At 40.7% G+C, this 23562-nt stretch overlaps 2 protein-coding genes across 2 annotated transcripts; one reads left to right on the top strand and one right to left on the bottom strand.

Moving 5' to 3' along the window:
- Positions 1–859: 859 nt before the first annotated feature.
- On the top strand, positions 860–3817 carry LOC148891497 (uncharacterized). Its single transcript, XM_089009027.1, has 2 exons — positions 860–1002; positions 1942–3817. The coding sequence occupies exon 2, from the start codon at positions 1948–1950 to the stop codon at positions 3517–3519; it is 1572 nt and encodes a 523-aa protein (XP_088865153.1). The 5' UTR covers positions 860–1002; positions 1942–1947; the 3' UTR covers positions 3520–3817.
- Positions 3818–15931: 12114 nt separating this feature from the next.
- LOC148891496 (transcription factor HES-1-like) lies at positions 15932–18577 on the bottom strand. Its single transcript, XM_089008488.1, has 4 exons — positions 18379–18577; positions 18202–18297; positions 18025–18112; positions 15932–16671 (listed from the first exon to the last, which is right to left on the bottom strand). Exons 1-4 carry the CDS (start codon positions 18469–18471, stop codon positions 16292–16294), a joined length of 657 nt encoding a protein of 218 aa, XP_088864614.1. The 5' UTR covers positions 18472–18577; the 3' UTR covers positions 15932–16291.
- Positions 18578–23562: the final 4985 nt, after the last annotated feature.

Here is a 23562-nt window from a genome sequence, read left to right as displayed (position 1 = left end):
AATATGATTCAAATAGTTCTGAAGAGGAAAGCATACATGTTTGGAATCGATTAAAGAATTTATTCCGTGCCATTTCGAGGCAACGTTGGGGGGAAATGGATCACCCAAAAAGAGGCAGAAAATGGCGTCCAAACTCCTCTGAGGAATTAATCAACCCGTTTCCATAGGCTGATAAATTCCTTCCATGGAGCTTGGTCGCCCTCTTCTGGCAACACGAGGTTTTCAGACCAAACAAGTACAGCAAAATACATTGACGTGATGGAAGGACTGCTAAAATGTGTCTTTCTTTCGGTCAGGGGCGTTCCTTGAGTGACGTCACGTACGGACTCGTCACTAACTCAAAAACAAGACTTCCTGAATATTCAGCGCGAGTCTTAAAACGTAAAATATAGTTATATGCGGTGGAATCTTTGTAAAATACGCTCAGTAGAAGTCATTTGAAGCCATTTTACAAATTATGGACACAACTTGTCCGCAGACGTCGGTTGTCCTTTAAGAGAATAACATTCGTACACGACAAACCATTTTTTTTTTTTTACTCAATAATTTTTAAAAACGGACATTAGACTTTTTTCCAGGATATTTTTTTAATATTTTTTGAGTAGTGCAAATAATTTAACACCCGATTTAAAAACCTACTTTTTAATATTGCTTGTGCAGTCCGTTTGTTCTCATCTGTCACGTGATCCGTTTCACCAGCGAACGTCACCACTGAAAATATTTTACCCCGTTTCACCAATATTTTTAAAATGAGTCTATTGATTGGCATAATCACACTTAAGATATACACAGAGGTAGTGGGGGGTTCGATTTATCAAGGCAATAAATCACTCCAATTGGGTTTCTTGTTGCGAGCAAAATAAAGTGACAGACCAAGTGGCCACCGACCAAAGGTTTGCTCTTGCCTAAAATTTCGGCTCGCTGTGCTATTTGCCTTTCGGTCAGCAGGCTGTTGAATCCAGAGGGAATTTTATTATCTCGGCTCCATTTCAGCAGGCGAGGGTGAGTTGAACAACGACATCACTTTTACAAACGAGTTACAAAGACGGTTTGGGGAAGTAACAAAACACAAATGCTTTTTATTTTTTTTAATGACCGGAAATCGCCTTTTTCCCTCTATCCGTAGTCATCTTGAATATTTCATTTTTAATGATTTTTTTTAACTGCTACTGGTTTTAAAAACAGGTATTCGTACCAGAGTAAGACTACATAAATGTACTGTTTCTACTCCCCACTCTTTCAAAATAAAAACAAACTAAATGTTTATATTCAAATATATTATACTTAAAACTCAAATCCACCCGAACACCACCTCACAACTGTACGAAACTGTATTTAAAAAAATGTTTACGTCATTTCAGTTTAAACATAATTCAGTGACTCTCGTGAAGATAATAAGCGCTTTGGAAAACGGAGGGGTCGATTAATTCTTTGCCCTACCGCAAGAGAGAGACACATACCACTCATCGTCAATAACCTTTAATCCCCATATTTTCTTCAACATTAAGTTTGGATGTTGCTTTGGTGCTAAAGTACATTTCAGTCAGTACTTATCTTACGAGTTATTTGTTTTCTTCAAAAAAATAAATCATATTTTCTACTACAACCAGCATGTTATTTTACACATACAGTATATGATAGCTGTCCATGTTTAGCACTTTGTTGCTGTTGTTAAAGTGTTATATAAATCAATACAACTTATTGTACTGGTTATTTGTTTACTTCAATAAAAAAAATCACAATTTCTACTGCAACTACCATATTATGTTACACATATATGATAGCTGTCCATGTTAAGCACTTTGTTACAGCTTTAGCTGTTGTTAAAGCGCTATAAAAATCAATATCTATTGTATTGTATATCAGTATGTACTTGTACTTCAATATTGAGCATGCTTACTTTAGCTATTATTTTGCAAATCTTCTGTTTTGTCTCAACAGGGAAAAATGGACAGAGGACTGCGGCCAACTGTGTTTATGCTGCTGCTTCTGTGTCCCCAAGCCGCCATCTTGACCCACTTCAACTGTCCGTACAAATGCCAATGTTTTACGCCAGCCCAAGTCCTTTGCGCCGATGAACACATGACATCGGTGCCCAAAAACATCTCCAAGGAAGCCGAGGAAGTCATCATCATGACGTCAGCCGTGCAGTACTTGTTTCCTACAACCTTTGAGGAGAGTCCCCAACTCCACAAGCTAATCTTCTTGAACAATCCACTACGAAGTATTCATTCTCGGGCTTTTGAAAACCTGTCAGCGCTTCAAGAACTGGAGATCAGTGGGAACCCTTGGCTGGAACATTTGTTTCTGGGGACTTTTTCCAAACAGGAAAACCTGACGACGCTGCAGCTCAACTACAACAGGTTTAACGCTGTTCTTCCTGGTATGTTTAATGCTCTTAAAAACTTAGAGACCCTGGAGATCAAGGCCAACATAATCTCCAATTTCCCTCCGTTATTGTTTCGGAACCTTCGCAATCTGCGTGCCTTGGATCTATCTCTGAATAAAATCCAGAAGGTGGAAGAAGAGACCTTTTCCGGTTTGGCCTCCTTGGAGGTTCTCAAAATAAACAACAACCAGATTAGCAATATTTCATCTGGCATGTTTCATCATGTGACTCACCTGACGGAACTTCACTTGGAGGGGAATACAATATCAGAACTTGCCGACGACATCTTTTCCGCGTTGCCCAAATTGAAGGTGCTCAACCTCCGCGGGAACCGCCTCACCACTTTCAGCGACGATGTGTTTGCACGGGAACCTTCAAATCTGACACATTTGGACCTAAGAGGAAACAGACTGACCCAAGTGTCCTCCCTCAGTACGTTGACATCCCTGACAGATCTGCTCTTGTCCTCCAATCAACTTTCAAGTCTCCTTGAAGACACGTTTCAAAACGTCACCTTCCTCGAGAACCTTGATCTCTCCGAAAACAAACTCACGTCATTGCCGGAGACGATTTTCGCTGAACTCAAACGCATCAAAATGATCCACCTCCACCAAAACCAGCTGAGTACGCTGGAGCCCAGATTGTTTCAGGACCAGGAGTTCATTCAGCAACTCTACCTGTCTGACAACCAACTGAAGAACCTCCCGTCGGGCCTCCTGGACCACTTTGCACTCCCGCACATGTTACGACTCCACGGAAACCCTTGGCAATGTGACTGCCACATGTGGTATTTGCACGATTTCGTTCTGAACAACAATCAGGGCATCGAGGCGCTCGACAGGATGTTGTGCGACGGTCCCGATTATCTGCGTAGGCGACCGCTGGCGTCCGTCGGCAGGGACGAGCTTCTGTGTCGTTTGCCCCAAGAGGAAATAACCGACCTGGGGAGCTGCACTCTACACAAGTCGAATGACTCACTGGTCATCAGATGCCAAGTGGACAAATGTTCTTCTTCGCTGACTGTAAAATTGGAATTTTTGGAGCGTGACGGCAGCATACAGGAGCACGTTTGGAAAAGTGACCGTTCGCATTGCAGCAATATGACAATTTCCAATCCTGCCGTGCCGTAGATTCCCATCGATTCCCTTTTTGGACAAATATTTGCGAGGTGCTGCCAGATGCTTTCGGACCGTCGATCAATTCTGCAAATAAAAAAAGAAAACAGCTCATTATCAACATGTGGGGTTGGATGAACTTTTTTTGGTTTTGTTTTGTTCGTAAGGTTCAAAGGTTCAGGCCCCTGTCTCGCTCTGATGATGTCATCACCAGAAGGAAAACGTTAATCATCCATCAACATGTACAGTCCCATGTACACTAGACCAGTGTTTCCCAACAAGGGATGTTTTTTATCTTAAAAAAATGTCACCCTCCCAAAGAAAAGTACATACAGATATATATATATATATATATATATATATATATATATATATATATATATATATATATATATATATATATATATATATATATATATATATATATATATATATATATATATATATATATATATATATATATATATATATATATATATATATATATATATATATATTCAAGGGAGTGCGAAAAAATATCGATATAACCGGGACTATCGATATATCCGATCCTGCGCCGAACTGCATTAAACAAAAGCCGCCAAAAGAGGGCAGCCAAGCGCCATATAAGAAACGGAGCTGGCCATTAGCTCCCTTTTTTTTGGGTGGGAAATGTTCCCCCAATGTTGCCTCAAAATGGCACATATAATTATTTAATGATTGTAAACATGTATGCTTTAATCTTCAGAACTACAGTGTATTTGAAACATATTCATAACTGGATGTGTAACAAGAAAGCATATTATCCGAATCTGAAGCCAATGTTTGGATTCACAAGCAATGCAAGACGTCTTGGCGTGAAGTCATTTTTATTTGCATTTTGTTGAGATCTTCAGCGCTTTCGCGATGCATTTGGGAGAATAAAGAGTCGAGAAGGTCCTCTTGTTTAGATCATACAAGTAGGATATTTATTGCCGAAGCACAGACAGCAACCGCTGCGTTCACCGTCGTACGAGAAGTGCAAAACATAGACACACACACCGGCTTTTATCGCTGTCAAGTCATGTGATGTCGCGTCGTGGCTAGGTTGCCAGATCAGTTCAGTATTACAGCATTACATAAAATGAGGATACAATCTAACTTTCTCAACACATTTGAATAAAAAGTGACATCGGCTGTCCTTTAATACACAGTATGGAATGTTAATAATTTTCAAAATCATCGCGCTTCAGCAGACAAAACAAGAAACATTGTTGCAAAAAACGATTGCATTCATATACAGTACAGTGGGCATGTACATAACACAACAGGGAAACTGCAACGCTTACATCTTACTGTATTATGTATACAATTTAAAAAAGTCATCAATCTTCTTCTGCTTCCCATTTTTACCTTTTAACACAAACACTTCAATCTCGTCTGCTACACACGAGCTAGCGTCTGAAAATGAAAATGGCTCTGCTACACGGGTGCTGGGCACGTAACCAAGTCACCTGACCAAGTCGACCAATGGCGCGACTGATGGCGTGACATGTGACAAAGTCACACGGCCAAGTCGACCAATAGCGCGACCGATGGCGGCTCATGTGACCAAGTCGACCAATGGCGCGACCGATGGCGGCTCACGTAACAAGACACGTGACCAAGTTGACCAATGGCGCGACTGATATATCGATATAAAACACAAAAATGGCCGGCGGGGGATGAAAAGGAGCACCGTAATAACCGGATTATCGTAATAACCGGGTATCGTACTAAACGGTACTAATTATACATAAAAAGACTAGAAATATGCAAGGGAAATGAAAATAGTATCGTAATAAGAGGTACTATCGATATAACCGATATCGATATAACGAGACTTTACTGTATATAAATATTTTAAGGTTTTCCAAATATAAGGCACACCGCATTATAAGGTGCTACAGTCGAGGCTGGGGTTACGCACGACTACTTTTACGGGGGAAATGGAGTCGGTCAATGTTGACAGTAGTTGCGAAACCTGTTACGACTCCAAATTACTTCACATATGAGGTGAACCTGGGTGTCAGGTGGAGGGTCATCTTTTGAAGAAAATCAAGGCTTTTGGGTGCACCTTATACACCGGAAAATACGATTACAAAAGAATATTATATATAAACCATTTGATGACAATGCTCTGATCTTACCGTGAAATGGGCATCTCTTTCCTTACATTACATCACAAACAGAACTTCAGTCCTTTCAGACAGACAGACATAAATGACATTTAAAAAAAGATGATCGGACGTGTCACTCATCATTCCATGAGACTCCCCGCCGCAACCCCGGCGCTTCAAAATGATAGAAAGGCGCAAGAAGGAGACAAGCCTGGATGCAACAAGGCACACAGATGGCTACACCTTCAATAGCGCATGCTAACCCATGGTTAATAAGGATCAAAGGTCAGCGGGTTGATTGGGTCCTCGGTCCAGCGCTGTCACATCCCAATTCCCATAACAAAAAAACCCGCTTGGCCGTCTTACTTCCAAAGTGTGAAGGCTTGACCCGAGAGGCAGTAATCCTCACTTGACCAGAGATGTAGAGCTCAAGAGGACATGAGACATTAAATCTTTTTTAAGATTATTTTCAATGAAAGAAAAATGGGCATTTTATATACATTTTTTTAAAAATCATGATGAAAATGAGAAAAAAATGCAATGAACAACCAAATTTAGTATACATATGAAGTATAAATAAAACTTAAAATATTTGTTTTTGTTCACATAAATTGATGACATCATAAAATTTTATGCAATTTTATCCCAAACATTTGATTAAAAAAACTTATCAGAAAATAATTGTATAGATGAATCGCTCATTTATTTATTTATTTATTTATTTATGTATTTATTTATTTATTCATGTTTTTTTGTGTGTTTATTTGTTCAGTTATTTATTTTTGTATTTATTTATTTATTTATTTGTCTGTCTGCCTTTCCTTCTCTCAGTCTATCTATTTATTGTTTATCTCACACGCGGCCCGGTAGTCAAGTGGTTAGCACACCGGCTTCACAGTGCACAGGCCGCTGGTTCGTGTCCCAGTCCGGCCTTCCTGTGTGGAGTTCGCATGTTCTCCCCGGGCCCGTGTGGCTTTTCCTCTGGTTTCCTCCCACACTCCAAAAACATGCATGGCAGGCTAATTGAAGACTCCAGACTGTCCCTAGGAGTGAGTGTGAGAGTGACTGTTGTTTGTCCTTGTGTGCCCTGTGATTGGCTGGCAACCAATTCAGGGTGTCCCCTACCTCGTGGCCGAAGACAGCTGGCATTGGCTCCAGCAGCCCCCGTGACCCTAATGAGCAATAAGCGGTACGGAAAATAGATGTTATCTCTCTTTTTGTATTTATTTTCATCATTCATTTAGAGGTCAATAGAGTTATCATCGACGCCAAATCACTCGTCACCATCCATCGGCGGGTGTGACGGAGTGACCTGCAGAAGCAGGTCTCGCAAAGTGTCCTGTGATGTCAAATAAAAAGCAAGTATTTACCTCCTGGTCAGAACCCGCCGCAGTAAGTGCACGGCTAAAGTGGCCTTTGGAAGGGAAAGTGTGAAGAAAAGAGGGGAGGACACTTTATCGGGTATGACAAACAATGTCCGAAGGAACACAAAGCACGGAGGAGTCGAAAGAGGAGGTTCCCACAGAGTTTAGGGCGTCCAGTGGGGAGAGAGAGGTGACAAGGCCACAAAAAGGTCATGCGAGCCTCAGTGACGGAGGCACAAATGCTGCCTGTCCTCGTCGATTTTCAGTGAAGTTTAGCCGACGCTCTCAATGTACTCCCAAGCCTTTATTATACGTGGTCGTTTTTTTCCTCTGAACATACTGTATATACATGGTTGTTTTTTTTCGGGCTAAAACGCCTTACTATACGTGGTTGTTGTTTTTTTGGCTAAAAAAACGCATTACTATACATGGCTGTTTTTTTCGGGCTAAAAATGCTTTACTATACGTGCTCATTTTTTTTCGGCCAAAAACGCCTTACTATTTATTCATGGTCATTTTTTTTCGGCCAAAAACACCTTAATATACATGGTCGTTTTTGTCAAGTTAAAAACGGCGTACTATACATGGTTGTTTTTTTGAGCGAAAAATGCCTTGGTATACATGGTGGTTTTGGTCAAGTTAAAAATGACTTACGATCCATGGTTGCTTTTGTCAAGTTAAAAACACCTTACTGTACATGGTTGTTTTGGTCGGGTTAAAAACGCCTTACTATACATGGTCGTTTTTTTAGCTAAAAATGCCTTACTATACATGATCGTTTATTTCGGGTAAAAATGCTTTACTATACATGATCGTTTATTTCGGGTAAAAATGCCTTACTATACATGGTTGTTTTTTTCAGCTAAAAACGCCTTACTATTCATGGTCATTTCTTTCGGCTAAAACCACCTTACTATACATGGTCGTTTTTTCAGGCTAAAAACGCCATACTATACATGGTCTTTTTTCGGTCTAAAACGCCTTACTATGCATGGTCGCTTTTTATTCGGCTAAAAACGCCTTACCATACATGGTGTTTTTTTCATGCTAAAACGCCTTACTATACATGGTCGTTTATTCGGGTTAAAAATGCCTTACTATACATGGTCGGGTTTTTTGTGGGCTAAAAATGCCTTAGTATACACGGTTGTTTTAAGTTAAAAACGTCTTACTATACATGGTTGTTGTTTTTCGGGTTAAAAAATGGCTTACTATACAGGGTAATTTTTTTCGGGCGAAAAATGACTTACTATACATTTTGGTTTTTTTTTTTTTTTTTTTTTTTACCAAAAACAGCATACTATACATGGTTGTTTTTCTCGGATAAAAACGGCTTACTTTACATGGTCTTTTTTATTTTTCGCTAAAAACGCCTGACTATACATGGTTGTCTTTTTCTTGCTAAAAATGGCTTACTGTCACGGTCATTTCTTTTTCGGGCTAAAAACATGTTACTATACATGGTTGTTTATTACGGGTCAAAAATGCCTTATATTCAGGGTGGTGTTAAAAACAACTTACTGTAGATGGTTGTTTTTTTCCGAGTAAAAACGACTTACTGTAAATTGTGTTTTTTTTTAAATAAGAATACGAATAAGGAAGCCTTTAATAGTTAATTAATGGGGAAATTTACAAAAACCCAAGTGGATATGCCAGGGATTGAATCCAGGACCTATTGTTTGCAAAGCATGCACTTTAGCACTTACTATACATGGTTTTCTCATGCTAAAATACGTATTAGCATTGATCTGTTTCGTATTCAAAACCACCTTATGATACATCCATGGTCATTTTTTTCGTTTTTAAAACCCCTACAAAGCATGGTCTTTTTTTTCTACTAAAAAAAAAAAACGCCTTACTAAACATGGTTGTAAAAAGCGCTTTTTTTTTTCTTTTTTTCAGGTTAAAACATGCCTTACTTTACATGTCTTATTTTTCATGCTAAAACGCCTTACTACAAATGGCCGTTTATTTTGGGTCAAACATGACTTGCAATGAATACATGGTCATTTTTTTTATATGCCTTACTATACATGTGTGACGGGTGTCACAACAGTGACTGTCTTGAGCTCCATGTTGCTGCCATCTTAATAATACCAGACGTGTGGATGTGTCTTTTTATTTCTTTTATTGCTGCAACACAGTATGGCAGAAGGGATGGTCTCGTCCAGATTGTTCTGCATGTGCAAAACATTGTGGTTAACAATACAGAATGAACAACGTGTGATCGTATAGTGGTTATTTACAGAAAAAGAGAAAACAACACAAGTTATGGGCTATTTACATGATGTCCCTGAACGCATCACATGCAGAGACGTCGGCAGAACACGCGGTCGGAGGGTACACGCGTTTCGTAATGGCGGCAGTACGACCTACCACGAACACTCACGGCCAAATGAAACGCGACACAAGAAACTAAATACTATACAATAAAAACGAAATGAAACAATCATTACCTGCAACACAGTATGGCAGAAGGGATGGGTGAAGTTGCATGGGTTTCGTCTTGTGATTAACTGCGCAACAGAAAAGCACTATGAAGCTATGAGTTCCACTTGACAAAACGTGAATTAAATAATGACACAAAAAGTAATCTGGACTCGAAATGAATAATGGCACTAATTAAATAACACTAGACAGTACAAAAGGGGAAACAAAATAAGATATTGTCATGAAAATGCGTGTTAATCCAGACCATCAGAGAAATGCGACTCACCATAAATCTCGTCCAGATTGTTCTGGAAACTATGGGCGGGACTTTGTGCCACACTGTGCGCCGTTGCGTCACTTCCATCATAATTTAATAATCTTAGTGTACAACTCCGTTACACATGGTAGTTTTTTTTCGGGCTAAAAACGGCATACTATACATGGTCATTTACTTTGGGTCAAAAATACCTGACTATACACAATCATTTTATTTCTTTTGTGTGTGAAAAACGGCTCACTGAGTTTTTTTTTCGGCTAAAAACACCTGACCATACATGGTGGTTTTTTTGTTTTTGTTTTTTTTTTTTTTGGGGGGGGAGTGGTCAAAAAGGCCTTACTATATATGTTGGGTTTTTTTCCGGATCACAAACGCCTTACAGACGATTTTTTTCGGGCTAAAAACACCTGACCATACATGGTCGTTTTTTTTGTGTTTTTTTTTTTTTTTTGGGGGGGGGGGGGGGGGGGGGTCAAAAAGGCCTTACTATATATGTTGGGTTTTTTTCCGGGTCAAAAACGCCTTACAGTCGATTTTTTTCAGGCTAAAAATGCCTTACTCGTGGTTGTTTTTTTTCGGGTTGAAAACGCCTTACTCATGGTTATTTTTTTTCGGTTATAAATGCCTTATTATATATGGTCGGGTTTTTTTAGGTTAAAAACGGCTTACTCTGCATTGTTGTTTTTTTCAGGTTAAAAAACGGTTTTGATAAATGGTCATTTTTGTGTGTTTTTTTTTTTTGGCTAAAAACGGCATACTATACATGGTGGTTTTTTTTCATCTAAAAAGGGCTTACTGATGATGGCCGTTTTATTCTGGACAAAAAAAATAACTTACTATACAGTAATTGGATTGAATTGCATTGGATTTGCCTTTATTAGTCTCACAGTGGAGAAATGTACATTTCATAGCAGCAAAGTTATGAAAGGAATGAAAGTAGAAAAACAAAATACAGGAGCTGCTGGAAAGGCAGCCACTCTCCCTCCCTGTTTTTGTGTTTAATGGGCTCAAGACCTCCCACAATCGATGAAAATCCACGAAGTAAGGTTTCAGGGAGACCTGAACTGCTCAAGAAAACAAACAGGCATTTTTTTTGCACTTTCAATGTAGGCCTTGCTTACAAACAAGGGGGCCAACATTTAGCCCTCAATGCACACGGACCTCGAATTGAGGCTTTGTGGGGGTCTTCCTGATATCCGGCATTCCCTTTGAAGACAAGCAGACTTGGTGATGAATCGCCAGCGCGATTCACTTTTAACACCCTTTTCCATTATGCCCTCGGTGTGAGTCCAGAGTGATAAATTTGCATCCCCCAATGTTCCGGTGTCAGGCTGATCCTTGATTCATGCGTGTGGAAGCACCACTTCCCCTGGAATGTCGCATGTGTTTTCCAAAACAAATTCTTCTGCATGTGCGAAACATTGTGGTTAACAATACAGAATGAACAACATGTGATCGTATAGTGGTTATTTACAGAAAAAGAGAAAACAACACAAGTTCTCGGCTATTTACATGATGTCCCTGAACGCATCACATGCAGAGACGTCGGCAGAGCACGCGGTCGGAGGGTACACGCGGTTCGTAATGGCGGCAGTACGACCTACCACGAACACTCACGGCCAAATGAAACGCGACACAAGAAACTAAATACTATACAATAAAAACGAAATGAAACAATCATTACCTGCAACACAGTATGGCAGAAGGGATGGGTGAAGTTGCATGGGTTTCGTCTTGTGATTAACTGCGCAACAGAAAAGCACTATGAAGCTATGAGTTCCACTTGACAAAACGTGAATTAAATAATGACACAAAAAGTAATGTGGACTCGAAATGAATAAGGGAACTAATTAAATAACACTAGACAGTACAAAAGGGGAAACAAAATAAGATATTGTCATGAAAATGCGTGTTAATCCAGACCATCAGAGAAATGCGACTCACCATAAATCTCGTCCAGATTGTTCTGGAAACTATGGGCGGGACTTTGTGCCACACTGTGCGCCGTTGCGTCACTTCCATCATAATTTAATAATCTTAGTGTACAACTCCGTTACACATGGTAGTTTTTTTTCGGGCTAAAAACGGCATACTATACATGGTCATTTACTTTGGGTCAAAAATACCTGACTATACACAATCATTTTATTTCTTTTGTGTGTGAAAAACGGCTCACTGAGTTTTTTTTCCGGCTAAAAACACCTGACCATACATGGTGGTTTTTTTGTTTTTGTTTTTTTTGGGGGGGGGGAGTGGTCAAAAAGGCCTTACTATATATGTTGGGTTTTTTTCCGGATCAAAAACGCCTTACAGACGATTTTTTTCGGGCTAAAAACACCTGACCATACATGGTCGTTTTTTTTGTGTTTTTTTTTTTTTTTTGGGGGGGGGGGGGGGGGGGGTCAAAAAGGCCTTACTATATATGTTGGGTTTTTTTCCGGGTCAAAAACGCCTTACAGTCGATTTTTTTCAGGCTAAAAATGCCTTACTCGTGGTTGTTTTTTTTCGGGTTGAAAATGCCTTACTCATGGTTATTTTTTTTCGGTTATAAATGCCTTATTATATATGGTCGGGTTTTTTTAGGTTAAAAACGGCTTACTCTGCATTGTTGTTTTTTTCAGGTTAAAAAAACGGTTTTGATAAATGGTCATTTTTGTGTGTTTTTTTTTTTGGGCTAAAAACGGCATACTATACATGGTGGTTTTTTTTCATCTAAAAAGGGCTTACTGATGATGGCCGTTTTATTCTGGACAAAAAAAATAACTTACTATACAGTAATTGGATTGAATTGCATTGGATTTGCCTTTATTAGTCTCACAGTGGAGAAATGTACATTTCATAGCAGCAAAGTTATGAAAGGAATGAAAGTAGAAAAACAAAATACAGGAGTTGCTGGAAAGGCAGCCACTCTCCCTCCCTGTTTTTGTGTTTAATGGGCTCAAGACCTCCCACAATCGATGAAAATCCACAAAGTAAGGTTTCAGGGAGACCTGAACTGCTCAAGAAAACAAACAGGCATTTTTTTTGCACTTTCAATGTAGGCCTTGCTTACAAACAAGGGGGCCAACATTTAGCCCTCAATGCACACGGACCTCGAATTGAGGCTTTGTGGGGGTCTTCCTGATATCCGGCATTCCCTTTGAAGACAAGCAGACTTGGTGATGAATCGCCAGCGCGATTCACTTTTAACACCCTTTTCCATTATGCCCTCGGTGTGAGTCCAGAGTGATAAATTTGCATCCCCCAATGTTCCGGTGTCAGGCTGATCCTTGATTCATGCGTGTGGAAGCGCCACTTCCCCTGGAATGTCGCATGTGTTTTCCAAAACAACTTGCTAAATCAAAAAGGGACAAAGGGCATTCACCATTGATATCGAGAACCCGATTCATTCCTTCGCCTCGGGGACGATTGGCGACGTCGACCCCCTATCGAGCGCCCTTCAGACAATAACGCGCCAATTCATCCGCCGCCGCCGCCGCAGAGGCGGAGAAGTTTCCGGTGGGTGCGACCGTTGTCACTTTGTCGGTGAGCCATCAATCACCGCGGATGGTAAAAGCCCAACGACAAATGTTTACACCTCTTCTCTTTGCAACATTTGGGAAAATGGCGCACCCGAGGGGGGTGGGTGGGGTGCGGTGGGTTATCCACCAGAAAGGATAAGATACAATAAGACAAAAGACAAGCGGGAGGGGGTCCGACCCGCAAACATTCCCAAGAGTGGCCATCATCTGTTGACGATGCCCCATGCCGATGACATCGCGGCAGGTTCCCCGACGAATGGAGGCAACCTGTCGCGACCTCACAGCTTCGGCGATCTGAAGAGCACGGCCTGCCGCCGAGGCGCCGACAAAATCTTTCAAAGCGGAACCTCGGGGAGCTGCCGACATTCCCACTTGGGAGTGAAAGTGACAGCATGCTCACCCTCATCCCTCTCCGGCGATCAAACCTCTTCCTGGGCAAACAAGGGGGAAGGCCCCATTATGGAGATGGAGAGGGTCACGGGGGGAGGAGCCATTCGGCCTCTGAGGGGCACCGCCTTTGTTTTTTTTTTGTACTTTGGGGGTCTTCTCAAAGGCTCAAGGGGGACTTGTTTTTGTCACCGACTGCGCATTATCAACGAAATGTGCGGATTCAGAAACGGAGGAATATCACCAGACATATTTTACACTTGTTGGTTCAACATCTTCCGGATTCTTAAATTGTACAAATGTGAAAAAGAGGGGGAAACATGACTAAAAGTGATGCGGTGGAGCTGTGGGTTGTGGAGGACCGACATCCTTCGTGGTTGATGGATTGTCAGAGGTGAAGAGACGTGCTGGTGAAGCTGCCGCTTCTTGATATGGTGAATTGGCCTTTGGAGGAGGAGCCCGCCGTGTCAACGTCGCCGAGGTGGCGCTCGGTCACGTCTCGTTAGCCTCACCGCATCAGCGATTCTCAACCTTGTTGAGAAAATGACACACACAGACACATGCAAACACACGCACGCATACACATTCGTGTTTGAATGTCTTTGCGAAGTCCGGGTAAGTATCATAAAATCCTAGTGGTCCTCACAAAAAGAGTCATACAAACTCATGCATACGCACACACACATTCCTGTTTGAAGTATTTGTGAGGCCCAGATAAGTATGGAATAAAATCATACTGGTCATCACAAAAATAGTCATACAAACTCACACACACACACACACACACGCACATGTACACACATTCCTGTTTGAATGTTTTTGTAAGGTCCAGATAAGTATGGAATAAAATCATAGCGGTCCTCACAAAAATAGCCATGCAAATTCACACACACAAAATAAATAACAAAATAAATGGTAAATTATTTTGACAATGCAAAGTTTCACATGTAAGCTTTTTTTGGTGACAATATGTTCTTTTATTTCTATTTGTTTTTATTTTATTTCTTACTGGCCATAGTGGTTAAAAATAATGAGCTGCTTTTTAAACATTGCTTATACATGAGGTCGATTCGATAACTCACGTTATCATTCACGGGAAAAGATTGTTTTGAATGATCATATTGTTATTTTGTTATGAAAATTAAAAAATAAAAAATACATTTCCATACGTGAAAATTACTAAACTCAGCAAACTATCACAGTGCAGATGACGCTGGCGCGTGTGGCTGCCGCTGCTCACCCGCAGAAAGAATATCCTGTGATTGTAAAGTGTCCTTGAGAGTTTTGAAAGGCGCTTATAAATGAAATATATTCTTCTTCTTTCTTTCCTTTCGGCTTTTCCCTTCAAGGGGTCGCCACAGCAAATCAGCGTCTTCCATCTTTAAAGGACAACCAACGTCTCCAGACAAATTGTGTCCATAATTTGTAAAATGGCTTCAAATGACTTCTACTGAGCGTATTTTAAAAAGATTCCACCGCATAGAGCTATATTTTAGGTTTTAAGACTCGCGCTGAATATTCAGGAAGTCTTGTTTTTGAGTTGGTGACGAGTCCGTACGTGACGTCACTAAAGGAACGCCCCTGACCCGAAAAAAAAAGGCACATTGTAGCAGTCCTTCCATCACGTCAATGTATTTTGCTGTATTGTTTGGTCTGATATTTGTGTTGCACCCAAAAGCAGCCAGAACAGGGTGTCCAAGCTCCATACAAGGAATTTATCAGCCTGTGGAAACGGAGGTGGCCACAGGAGGTCGCCATTTTGTGCTTCTTTTCTGGTGATCCGTTTCTCCCCAATGTTGCCTCAAAATGGCATGGCATAAATTTTTTAATCGATTGCAAACATGTATGCTTTCCTCTTCAGAACTATTTGAATTATATTCATAACTGGATGTGTAACAAGAAAGCATATTATCCGAATCTGAAGCCATTGTTTTGATTCTCCAGCAATGCAAGACGTCTTGGCGTGATGTCACAAAGTGGGGGCGGGACTTTCTGAAAATGCCCAATTCGCAGCTCAATTTTTTGACACTTTGTCATTTTTATTGGTGTTTTGCATTTGACTAAAAATATTCTGCGTGTTTTGGGTATTTTAGATGCTATAAAACGTTTTTCTGATGTCAGTTAAAACATAAAAAAGTGACGTCAGTTGTCCTTTAAAGGTTTGATTCATATTATTATTACTATTATTATTATTAGTAGTAGTAGTAGTAGTAGTAGTAGTAGTAGTATTATAGATAAGAACTACAGTACAATAAACAACATAGAACCTTTTTATTCATCTTCAAAAATACAGTGCTTCTCAACAAACCGTTTTCACATCATTCAGCGGAGACTAAATGTGCCATCATCGTAATGAAGCTTTGTCCATCTATCAGTGCTAGCAAAACATCCAGTGGCAGGCAGAATGATGAAGTGCTGTTTCGCTCAATGTTTGAATGTGCAATCCACCTCGAGAGCCACCTGTTGGCATTCCCACCATGGAATAAACGTTTTGCGCTCAACCACACTCGGATTTTTGTGTCTCAAGTGACAACACAATTTCGGTATTGAGACCATTTTTGAGACGTTTTCTTGTTTCTCAAGAAATACTGACATGGCCCCAATGACGGGTGAGTAAAAAGGTAAACATTATTCTCTCCAGGACACGCACAAGAAGTATAAAAACCAATAGTCCAGGTTTGCCTTTTTGCTCTACCAGGGTCTCCACACAGAGTCTGAAGTGAGGGGAGGGACACCGGGGGGCACGTAATAGCTGTTTAGCGAGCCCAAAGGTGCAAGAGACGCACCGGGAACAAGAAATGCCAAATGTCCATCGGGAGTTGGGACCACCTTGTAGCTGCTGTGGAGATTCAGCGTGTCCGCCGGCGGCCGTGTCTGCGTCGCGTTTTTGCAAGGAACCGTGTAGAAGTTGACGGCGTACATTTGGGAGACGCGGGCCGCCAGGTGGCTGAGCAGGCGCGTCCTGGTTTCGGAGTTGACCTCGTCGCACGTGGACAGGTAACGGGTGACCTCGCCCACACACTCACTGAAACCGGCCCGGTATTTACCCAGGACGGACGGGTCTGCGGTCGCTGTGGAGGAAAACATGGAGATCACAACGTTGCTACAAGTGATGTCATGTTTGAGTGTATTACGCTTTATGTTGCTAGCATACACGCTTCAGCACACACTTCAACACAACTCCATTGAAGTCAGTGCGCAAGCGTGTGCCTCTAAGTCATATTATATTGCTAATTTAACCCTTTCATGCACCAGCGATAACTTGAAACCTGATGACGTGATAACCTTGTTACTGTAATAAATACATTAATATAAATGAATAAAAAAACAGCAAATACAGCAATAAATAAACAAATAAATTAACAAATAAAACAATAACAAAATAAATACATACACACATACATACATACATACATACATACATACATACATACATACATACATACATACATACATACATACATACATAAATAAACAATTAAATACATGCACAATAAACACACAAATAAATAAATATATAAATAAATAAATAGAACAAAATACAGTAAAGTCTCGTTATATCGATATTCAAGGGAGTCCGAAAAAATATCGATATAACCTTGACTATCGATATATCCGACCCTGTTTGCATGTAATTTTCTCCGTGCGTGCATAGAAATAGCATCGATATAACCGGGACTATCGATATATCCGATATCGATATAACGAGACTTTACTGTACAAACAAATAAATAATGCAATAAATAAATAAATAAATAAATAAATAAATAAATAAATAAACAGAGTAACAACCAAATAAATAATAAACAAACAAACAAACAAATAATACAAATAAACGCATAAATAAATGCATAAATGCATAAATAAATAAATACATAAATAACTAAATGAGTAAATAAATAAATACATACAAAAATGAATACATACATAAATACACAAAGAAACATACAAATAAAAATAAATAAATAGAACACTAACCAAACAAACAAATAAATAAATAAATAAATAAATAAATAAATAAATTAATTAACTAATTAATTAATTAATACATAAATAGTATAGTCAATCTCCAAGTGAAGGTTCGCACTACACGTCCATTCATAGTGAGTAAAAATAATCAATGATGTGGTGGATGGCTGATCAATACTATATAGAAGTTAACATTTCATAACCAGTTTCATACATATGTTTTAAATAACAAAATGATTCCACATTTGACAGGAAATCATTTCCATATTGTCTCGCTTGCTGTCAAGTCTTCACAAAGGCCATGACTGCTTCCTCATGTGACTTTTCTTACTATTTACTATCTTCAAAATTGTCATTTCAAAATGCAAGTGTTATTGAAAAAAAAAAAAGAATAACAACATCTAGATGCAGCTCATTCGTGATAAGTGACGATTTTACTCAAATAAAACGTTTACCTGTCATCTGGAAACGTTGCAGGTTCCTGAGGTGCTTCACTGTCATCTCAAGGATATCCGCCTTCTCCAGTTTGGAATGTCTGGAACTCTAAATGCATTATTATTATGATTATTATTATTATTGAGCAATTGTTTTCAAAATATCACATGTATACGCCAGAAATATTTCATCATTACATCTTTCTTGAGTGCGTCCAGGATGAGCGTCTTGAGGTGGCCCAAACTCTCGTTGATTCGCGCCCGTCTTCGCTTTTCCATAATAGGTTTGGAAGACTTAAAAGTGACACATGGATATCCATATTTTAAAAGAATCATCATAAAATCAGTTAATAAGAAGAGTGGAATTGAACTGACCTTTCTGCTCACCGTCCGACTCCGCGCACTTTCCACAACGGAGCTCTCACCAGGCGCGGATGAAGTCGTTCCTTCCAAAGTACCGGCCGGCATCTTTCACGTGAGTTCCCTTTCCACTCCAAAAGAAAGAAAATAAGTTCAAATCGGGTCCCGCCTTCTCCCTTTTGGCAAAGCTTCGAGCGGTTTGACGGTGACAAACGTCCGTCCGTTGCCAGGCCAAATTGCCACTACGTCAACAGAGCCCGCGGGTCTATTTATAGAAGCGGAGGGGGCCGCACGCGAGTGGCTCGTGCGGCCGCTCACTCAAGAGGACCAATGAGAGCTTTTTAGACCACACTCAATGTCATCCTGCTACACTTTAGACCAGATATTGGCAAACTCCGGCCTGTACGCCACATACGCCACATGTCCAAATTTTAGTAAAAACAGTGTCTGAAACTCATGACAAAAAGGTACGGGACACCAGGGCAGACAACTCTGAAAAGTTACCTGCCCGGCCATAAAATTGCCTGCCCCATTTTTCACAACTTGAAACACAATGAGACGACTAATCGAAAAAAAAAAAACCATTGTTGCAAAGTATTAAGGATTTTTTTTAACTAAGGTAGCACCTACCACAAATGCTCCCTTGCTTAATTTACAGTAAATATCCCTTGCGGAACATTATGCTCCAGTTTACATTTGGTGGTTTGGTGTTCTTCTGCCGAAAACTAGTCCGCCAGCCACCGTGGCGCTCCGTGTGGTTTGTTTTGTTTGCCGAAAACTACTTAGTGTGCCAAGATTATATTCTCGCGAATGTAATGTTCGTAAAGCGAAACGTTTGTTGAAAAGTGTTCGTAAATTGAGGTATCACTGTATAAGGACTACTGTATTCTATATTATGCGGCTGGATGGATGCATGGCTTGAGGAGCCCGCAAAGTGCCGATGCATATGTGTACCTGTAGCGGCTTGGAATTGAAGCGGACTTACGTGGAGACAAGAGATGTGAGACAATCGCTTTTCGTCAATGGATGCCACAGCTTCAAGTTTGCTGTCAACATTTAATTTATAGCAGACGTGCACATTTAACCATGACGTCCCTAATCCACTGGTGAAAAGGAGGCTTTGATCCTCTCCTCTTTCATCTTGAACTGCTTCATGCAACAAAGACGGTGTAGAAAGTGCTTAAGATTGAATGACTGTCTGTGTCTTTTGTGTTGTGTCACATTATTTGTTATTTAGTTTTTTTAATTTTGACTTCAAGATGGCGCCGCAAGAGTGGCTGCCTTTATTGGATTGGTTTGGATTTGCCTTTATTAGTCTCGCAGTGGAGAAATTTACATTTCACAGCAGCAAAGTTATGAAAGAAATGAAAGTAGAAAAGCAAAACACAGGAGCTGCTTGAAAGGCAGCCACTCACGCTCTTGAAGTCAAAAGAACAAAAAAAAACCTAAATAACAAATAACATGACAACACAAAGACACTGAGAGACGTTCATTCTTAAGCACTTTCTGCACCCTCTTTGTTACATAAAGCAGTTCCAGATGATAGAGGAGATGATCAAAGCGTCTCTTCACCAGTGGATCAGGGACATCATGGTGGAATGTGCACGTCGACTACAAGCTAAATGTTGAAAGCAAACACGCAGCTGTAGCATCCATTGACGAAAAGAGATTGTCTCACATCTCCTGTCCCCCATAAATCAGCTTCAATTCCATCCCGCGACAGTTCCATATACGCATCGGCGCTCTGTGCTGACGCTCCTTCCTTCTTATCGCGGGTTCCTCAAGCCATGCATCCATCCAGCCGCAGACTGCCAACAGCACTGACCTTCCACTGAACAAAGCGGGGCTGTGAAGATGCTGCCCATTACAGACGCAAAAAGCACAATGTCCCCTGTGGTGTCCAGCGATGACAGTCGAATGGCAGCGACATTCCTCCCATTCAAAAACAGTACTGGCATATCCATGCTGGCAAAAAGGCGCAACCGCTCAGCACAGTCTCCTCTTTGATGAATGTCGTGGTCAAAAATGCTGAAAAACAATCCGTATCCGTTCCACACGACGCACAACAACACAAAGTGACAAAAGAAAACACAAAAACAAGACAAAAACAACAAAAAAAGCAAGGTTCATCAGAGCACTTGCTGACGGCTGCCTACTCGGGCGCCATCTTGGACTCCTTGACTCCAAGATGGATACTCCTTTACAGCAGCTTCTTTATTTTGTTTTTATACTTCTTCCATTCCTTTCATCACTTTGCTGCTGTGAAATGTACATTTCTGCACCGCAAGACTAATAAAGGCTAATTCAATCCAATCCAATATTCAAAGAGGTAAACCTGCACGAATGATATTTTGGGCCAGGCCAAATAAGCAGTGATACAATAAAGGTGTGCCGAAAAATGGACTTCACCAAAACCTGGAAGTCCAGGTAAAAAAAAAAAACTTGCATGTCCCAATCAGAGTTCCCATTGATTGGTTCCATGTAACAGTATGTAGAACTGTGCACTAATTTACCTCAAGGAAAGCCAACATGTAGATGTAGACGATGGAGAAGTGAAAAGTTATTGCTGGTTGTGTTTTAAAAACATGCTTAAATTATAAGGGTGAAACACGTTCCCAACAAGATGGGACAAGGTCATTTTTATCACTGTGTTACATCATCTTGTCTTTTAACAACACATTCCACACATTTTCAATGGGAGACGGGTCTGGACTGCTGGCAGGTGAGTTTTGTACCCACATTTTTGAACTACAAAGCCCCGCTGTTTCAACACAAGCAGAATGTGGTTTAGCATCATATTGCCGCATGAAGGAGTGAAAAAATCGGTTCTCCATAATTGTGGCATGTACTACACGTCTCTTCTGCATTCACCTAAGCTGCAAACGACCTGCTCCACCATCACCTCCGCCCTGACACAAGCTTGTTGGCAGGCAAATGACCAGGCTCATCATCAAATGTGGCGAGGGACCCCCTTTTAACTACTGGCATGAAAACCCCCCCGGGACAAGAGGGGAGTTGAACAGACAGCGGGATCACTTAAACAACTCATCCAACGTGCCACTCTTTCCTTCCCCCTTTGAATTCCCTTTAAATAGCCGAGGGGGCCCCCACCCGAAGCCAATCTCAGAGCTGGCTCTGCCCGCCTTTTGTCCCCCCCTACCAAGCAGCAGTTTCTGCTCCACAAGTCTTAGACAAGGCCTCCATTAATTGCGGTTCTGTATGGCATACACAGAGGACAATGAAGCCAACAGAGTGTCCAGCCCCCCAGACAAGACTGGAAACAAGTGGTACAGGAATCCGGCGGAATGGAATCATCCTGGCTGATGTCACTGAATACATTTACCTACCTCAGAGCACATTCACTTTGCGCTTTGTTTTATTTGAACAAAAAAAAAAAAGCGGGTGGAGATGGGGGGGGGTTATATCAATGGAGCCGTCAGCGTAGGATCAGGGATGGGAAATAATTGACTGTCATGGCAACAGGTTGAATACAAAAAAATTATCACCAGGGGTGATGTAAAATAAAAAAGGCATGAGATAAGACCGTGCATGATATAAGAGAAGGCTGAGGTTCCGTTTTTGGTGGGCTTGTTTAGTAAAGAGTGCATAAAGCGGAAAGAAGGATGAGGAGACTGACCATACCTGTCAACCGGTCGTATTTTGCCGTATTCTGTACGATTTTTGCATACAGCATACAGGAAAGTTTGTACAGGAAACGCAAAATACAGTATGTTAAATATAATTTTGAGATATTTTCAATTCCGTTGTCATCATTAAATATTAGCAGTCATGTTAATTATAACAAATATCGCTACTCGGAAAAAAAGCAAAGTCGACCACCGAGAAAACAAGTCAGTGCGAAACATCTCGAGAAGAAACAAAAGTTTCGAGAAGACAAGTTACTGTCAAGTGGAATGTTACTTTGAAATCAGTTAAAGGACAACGAACACCATTTTTTGTTTCCTAAGTGACATCAGAAAAATGTTTCATAGCATCTAAAATACCCAAAACACGCAGGCTGATATTTTTAGTCAAATGCAAAACACCAATAAAAATGAGTTAAAGTGTCCCAAAACTACTTCAAAATAACCTCAGAAAGTTTCAGTTCCAGAAGGACCCGCCCCATTGTTCGTGACGTCACGCCAAGACGTCTTTGCCTTGCTCTAGAATCAAAATAATGGCTTCAGATTCGGAGAAGATGCTTTCTTGTTACTCATCCAGTTATGAATATGATTCAAATAGTTATGAAGAGGAAAGCATAAATGTTTGCAATCGATTAAAGAAGTCCTTCCGCATCATTTTGAGGTGGCTGGACTCCAATGTAGCATACCGGAAAATGCACAAGATGGGCTGATTTCTCTGCTGGGAATTTGTGACAACTCGTATGAAATAGTAGTCTTGGTGCAACACACGATTCACCATCGTGTTATTTATGTGTTTTCTTTCTAATTTCGCCATCAACACGGATCAACACGATGTTTTCAGACCAAACAAAGTACCCAAAATGCATTTTGTGTCGCTTTCTCGGTCAGTGACAACACCTACCATGACGTCACGGTAGGTATCGTCACCAACTCAAAAACAAGACTTCCTGAACATTCAGCACGAGTCTTAAAACATAAAATATGCTATATGCGGTGGAATCTTTGTAAAATACGCTCAGTAGAAGTCATTTCAAGTACAAACAAACAAGAACGAAGGAGATGTGCAGAGTTGTACTAACTACAGAGGAATAAAGTTACTGAGCCATACAATGAAACTCTGGGAAAGAGTAGTTGAAGCTCGACTAAGAGCAGAAGTGAGCAGCAGTATGGCTTCATGCCAAAAAAGAGTATGACAGATGCAGTGTTTGCTTTAAGAATGCTGATAGAGAAGTACAGAGAAGGTCAGAAGGAATTGCATTGTGTCTTTGTAGATCTGGAGAAAGCGTATAACAGGGTGCCCAGAGAAGAGCTGTGGCATTGCATGAGGAAGTCTGGAGTGACGGAAAAGTATGTCAGAGCGGTGCAAGACATGCATCATGACTGTAAGACAGTTGTGAGGTGTGCTGTCGGTATGACTGAGGAATTCAAGGTGGAGGTGGGACTCCACCAGGGGTCAGCTCTGAGTCCCTTCTTGTTTGCTATGGTGATGGACAGGCTGACAGACAATGTTAGACAAGAATCTCCTTGGACCATGATGTTTGCAGATGACATTGTG

Source organism: Hippocampus bargibanti, linkage group LG11 (assembly GCF_051943395.1).
Source record: "Hippocampus bargibanti isolate YZ-2025 linkage group LG11, ASM5194339v1, whole genome shotgun sequence".
NCBI classification, from domain to species: domain Eukaryota; kingdom Metazoa; phylum Chordata; class Actinopteri; order Syngnathiformes; family Syngnathidae; genus Hippocampus; species Hippocampus bargibanti.
This window is presented reverse-complemented; position numbering and strand designations above follow the sequence as displayed.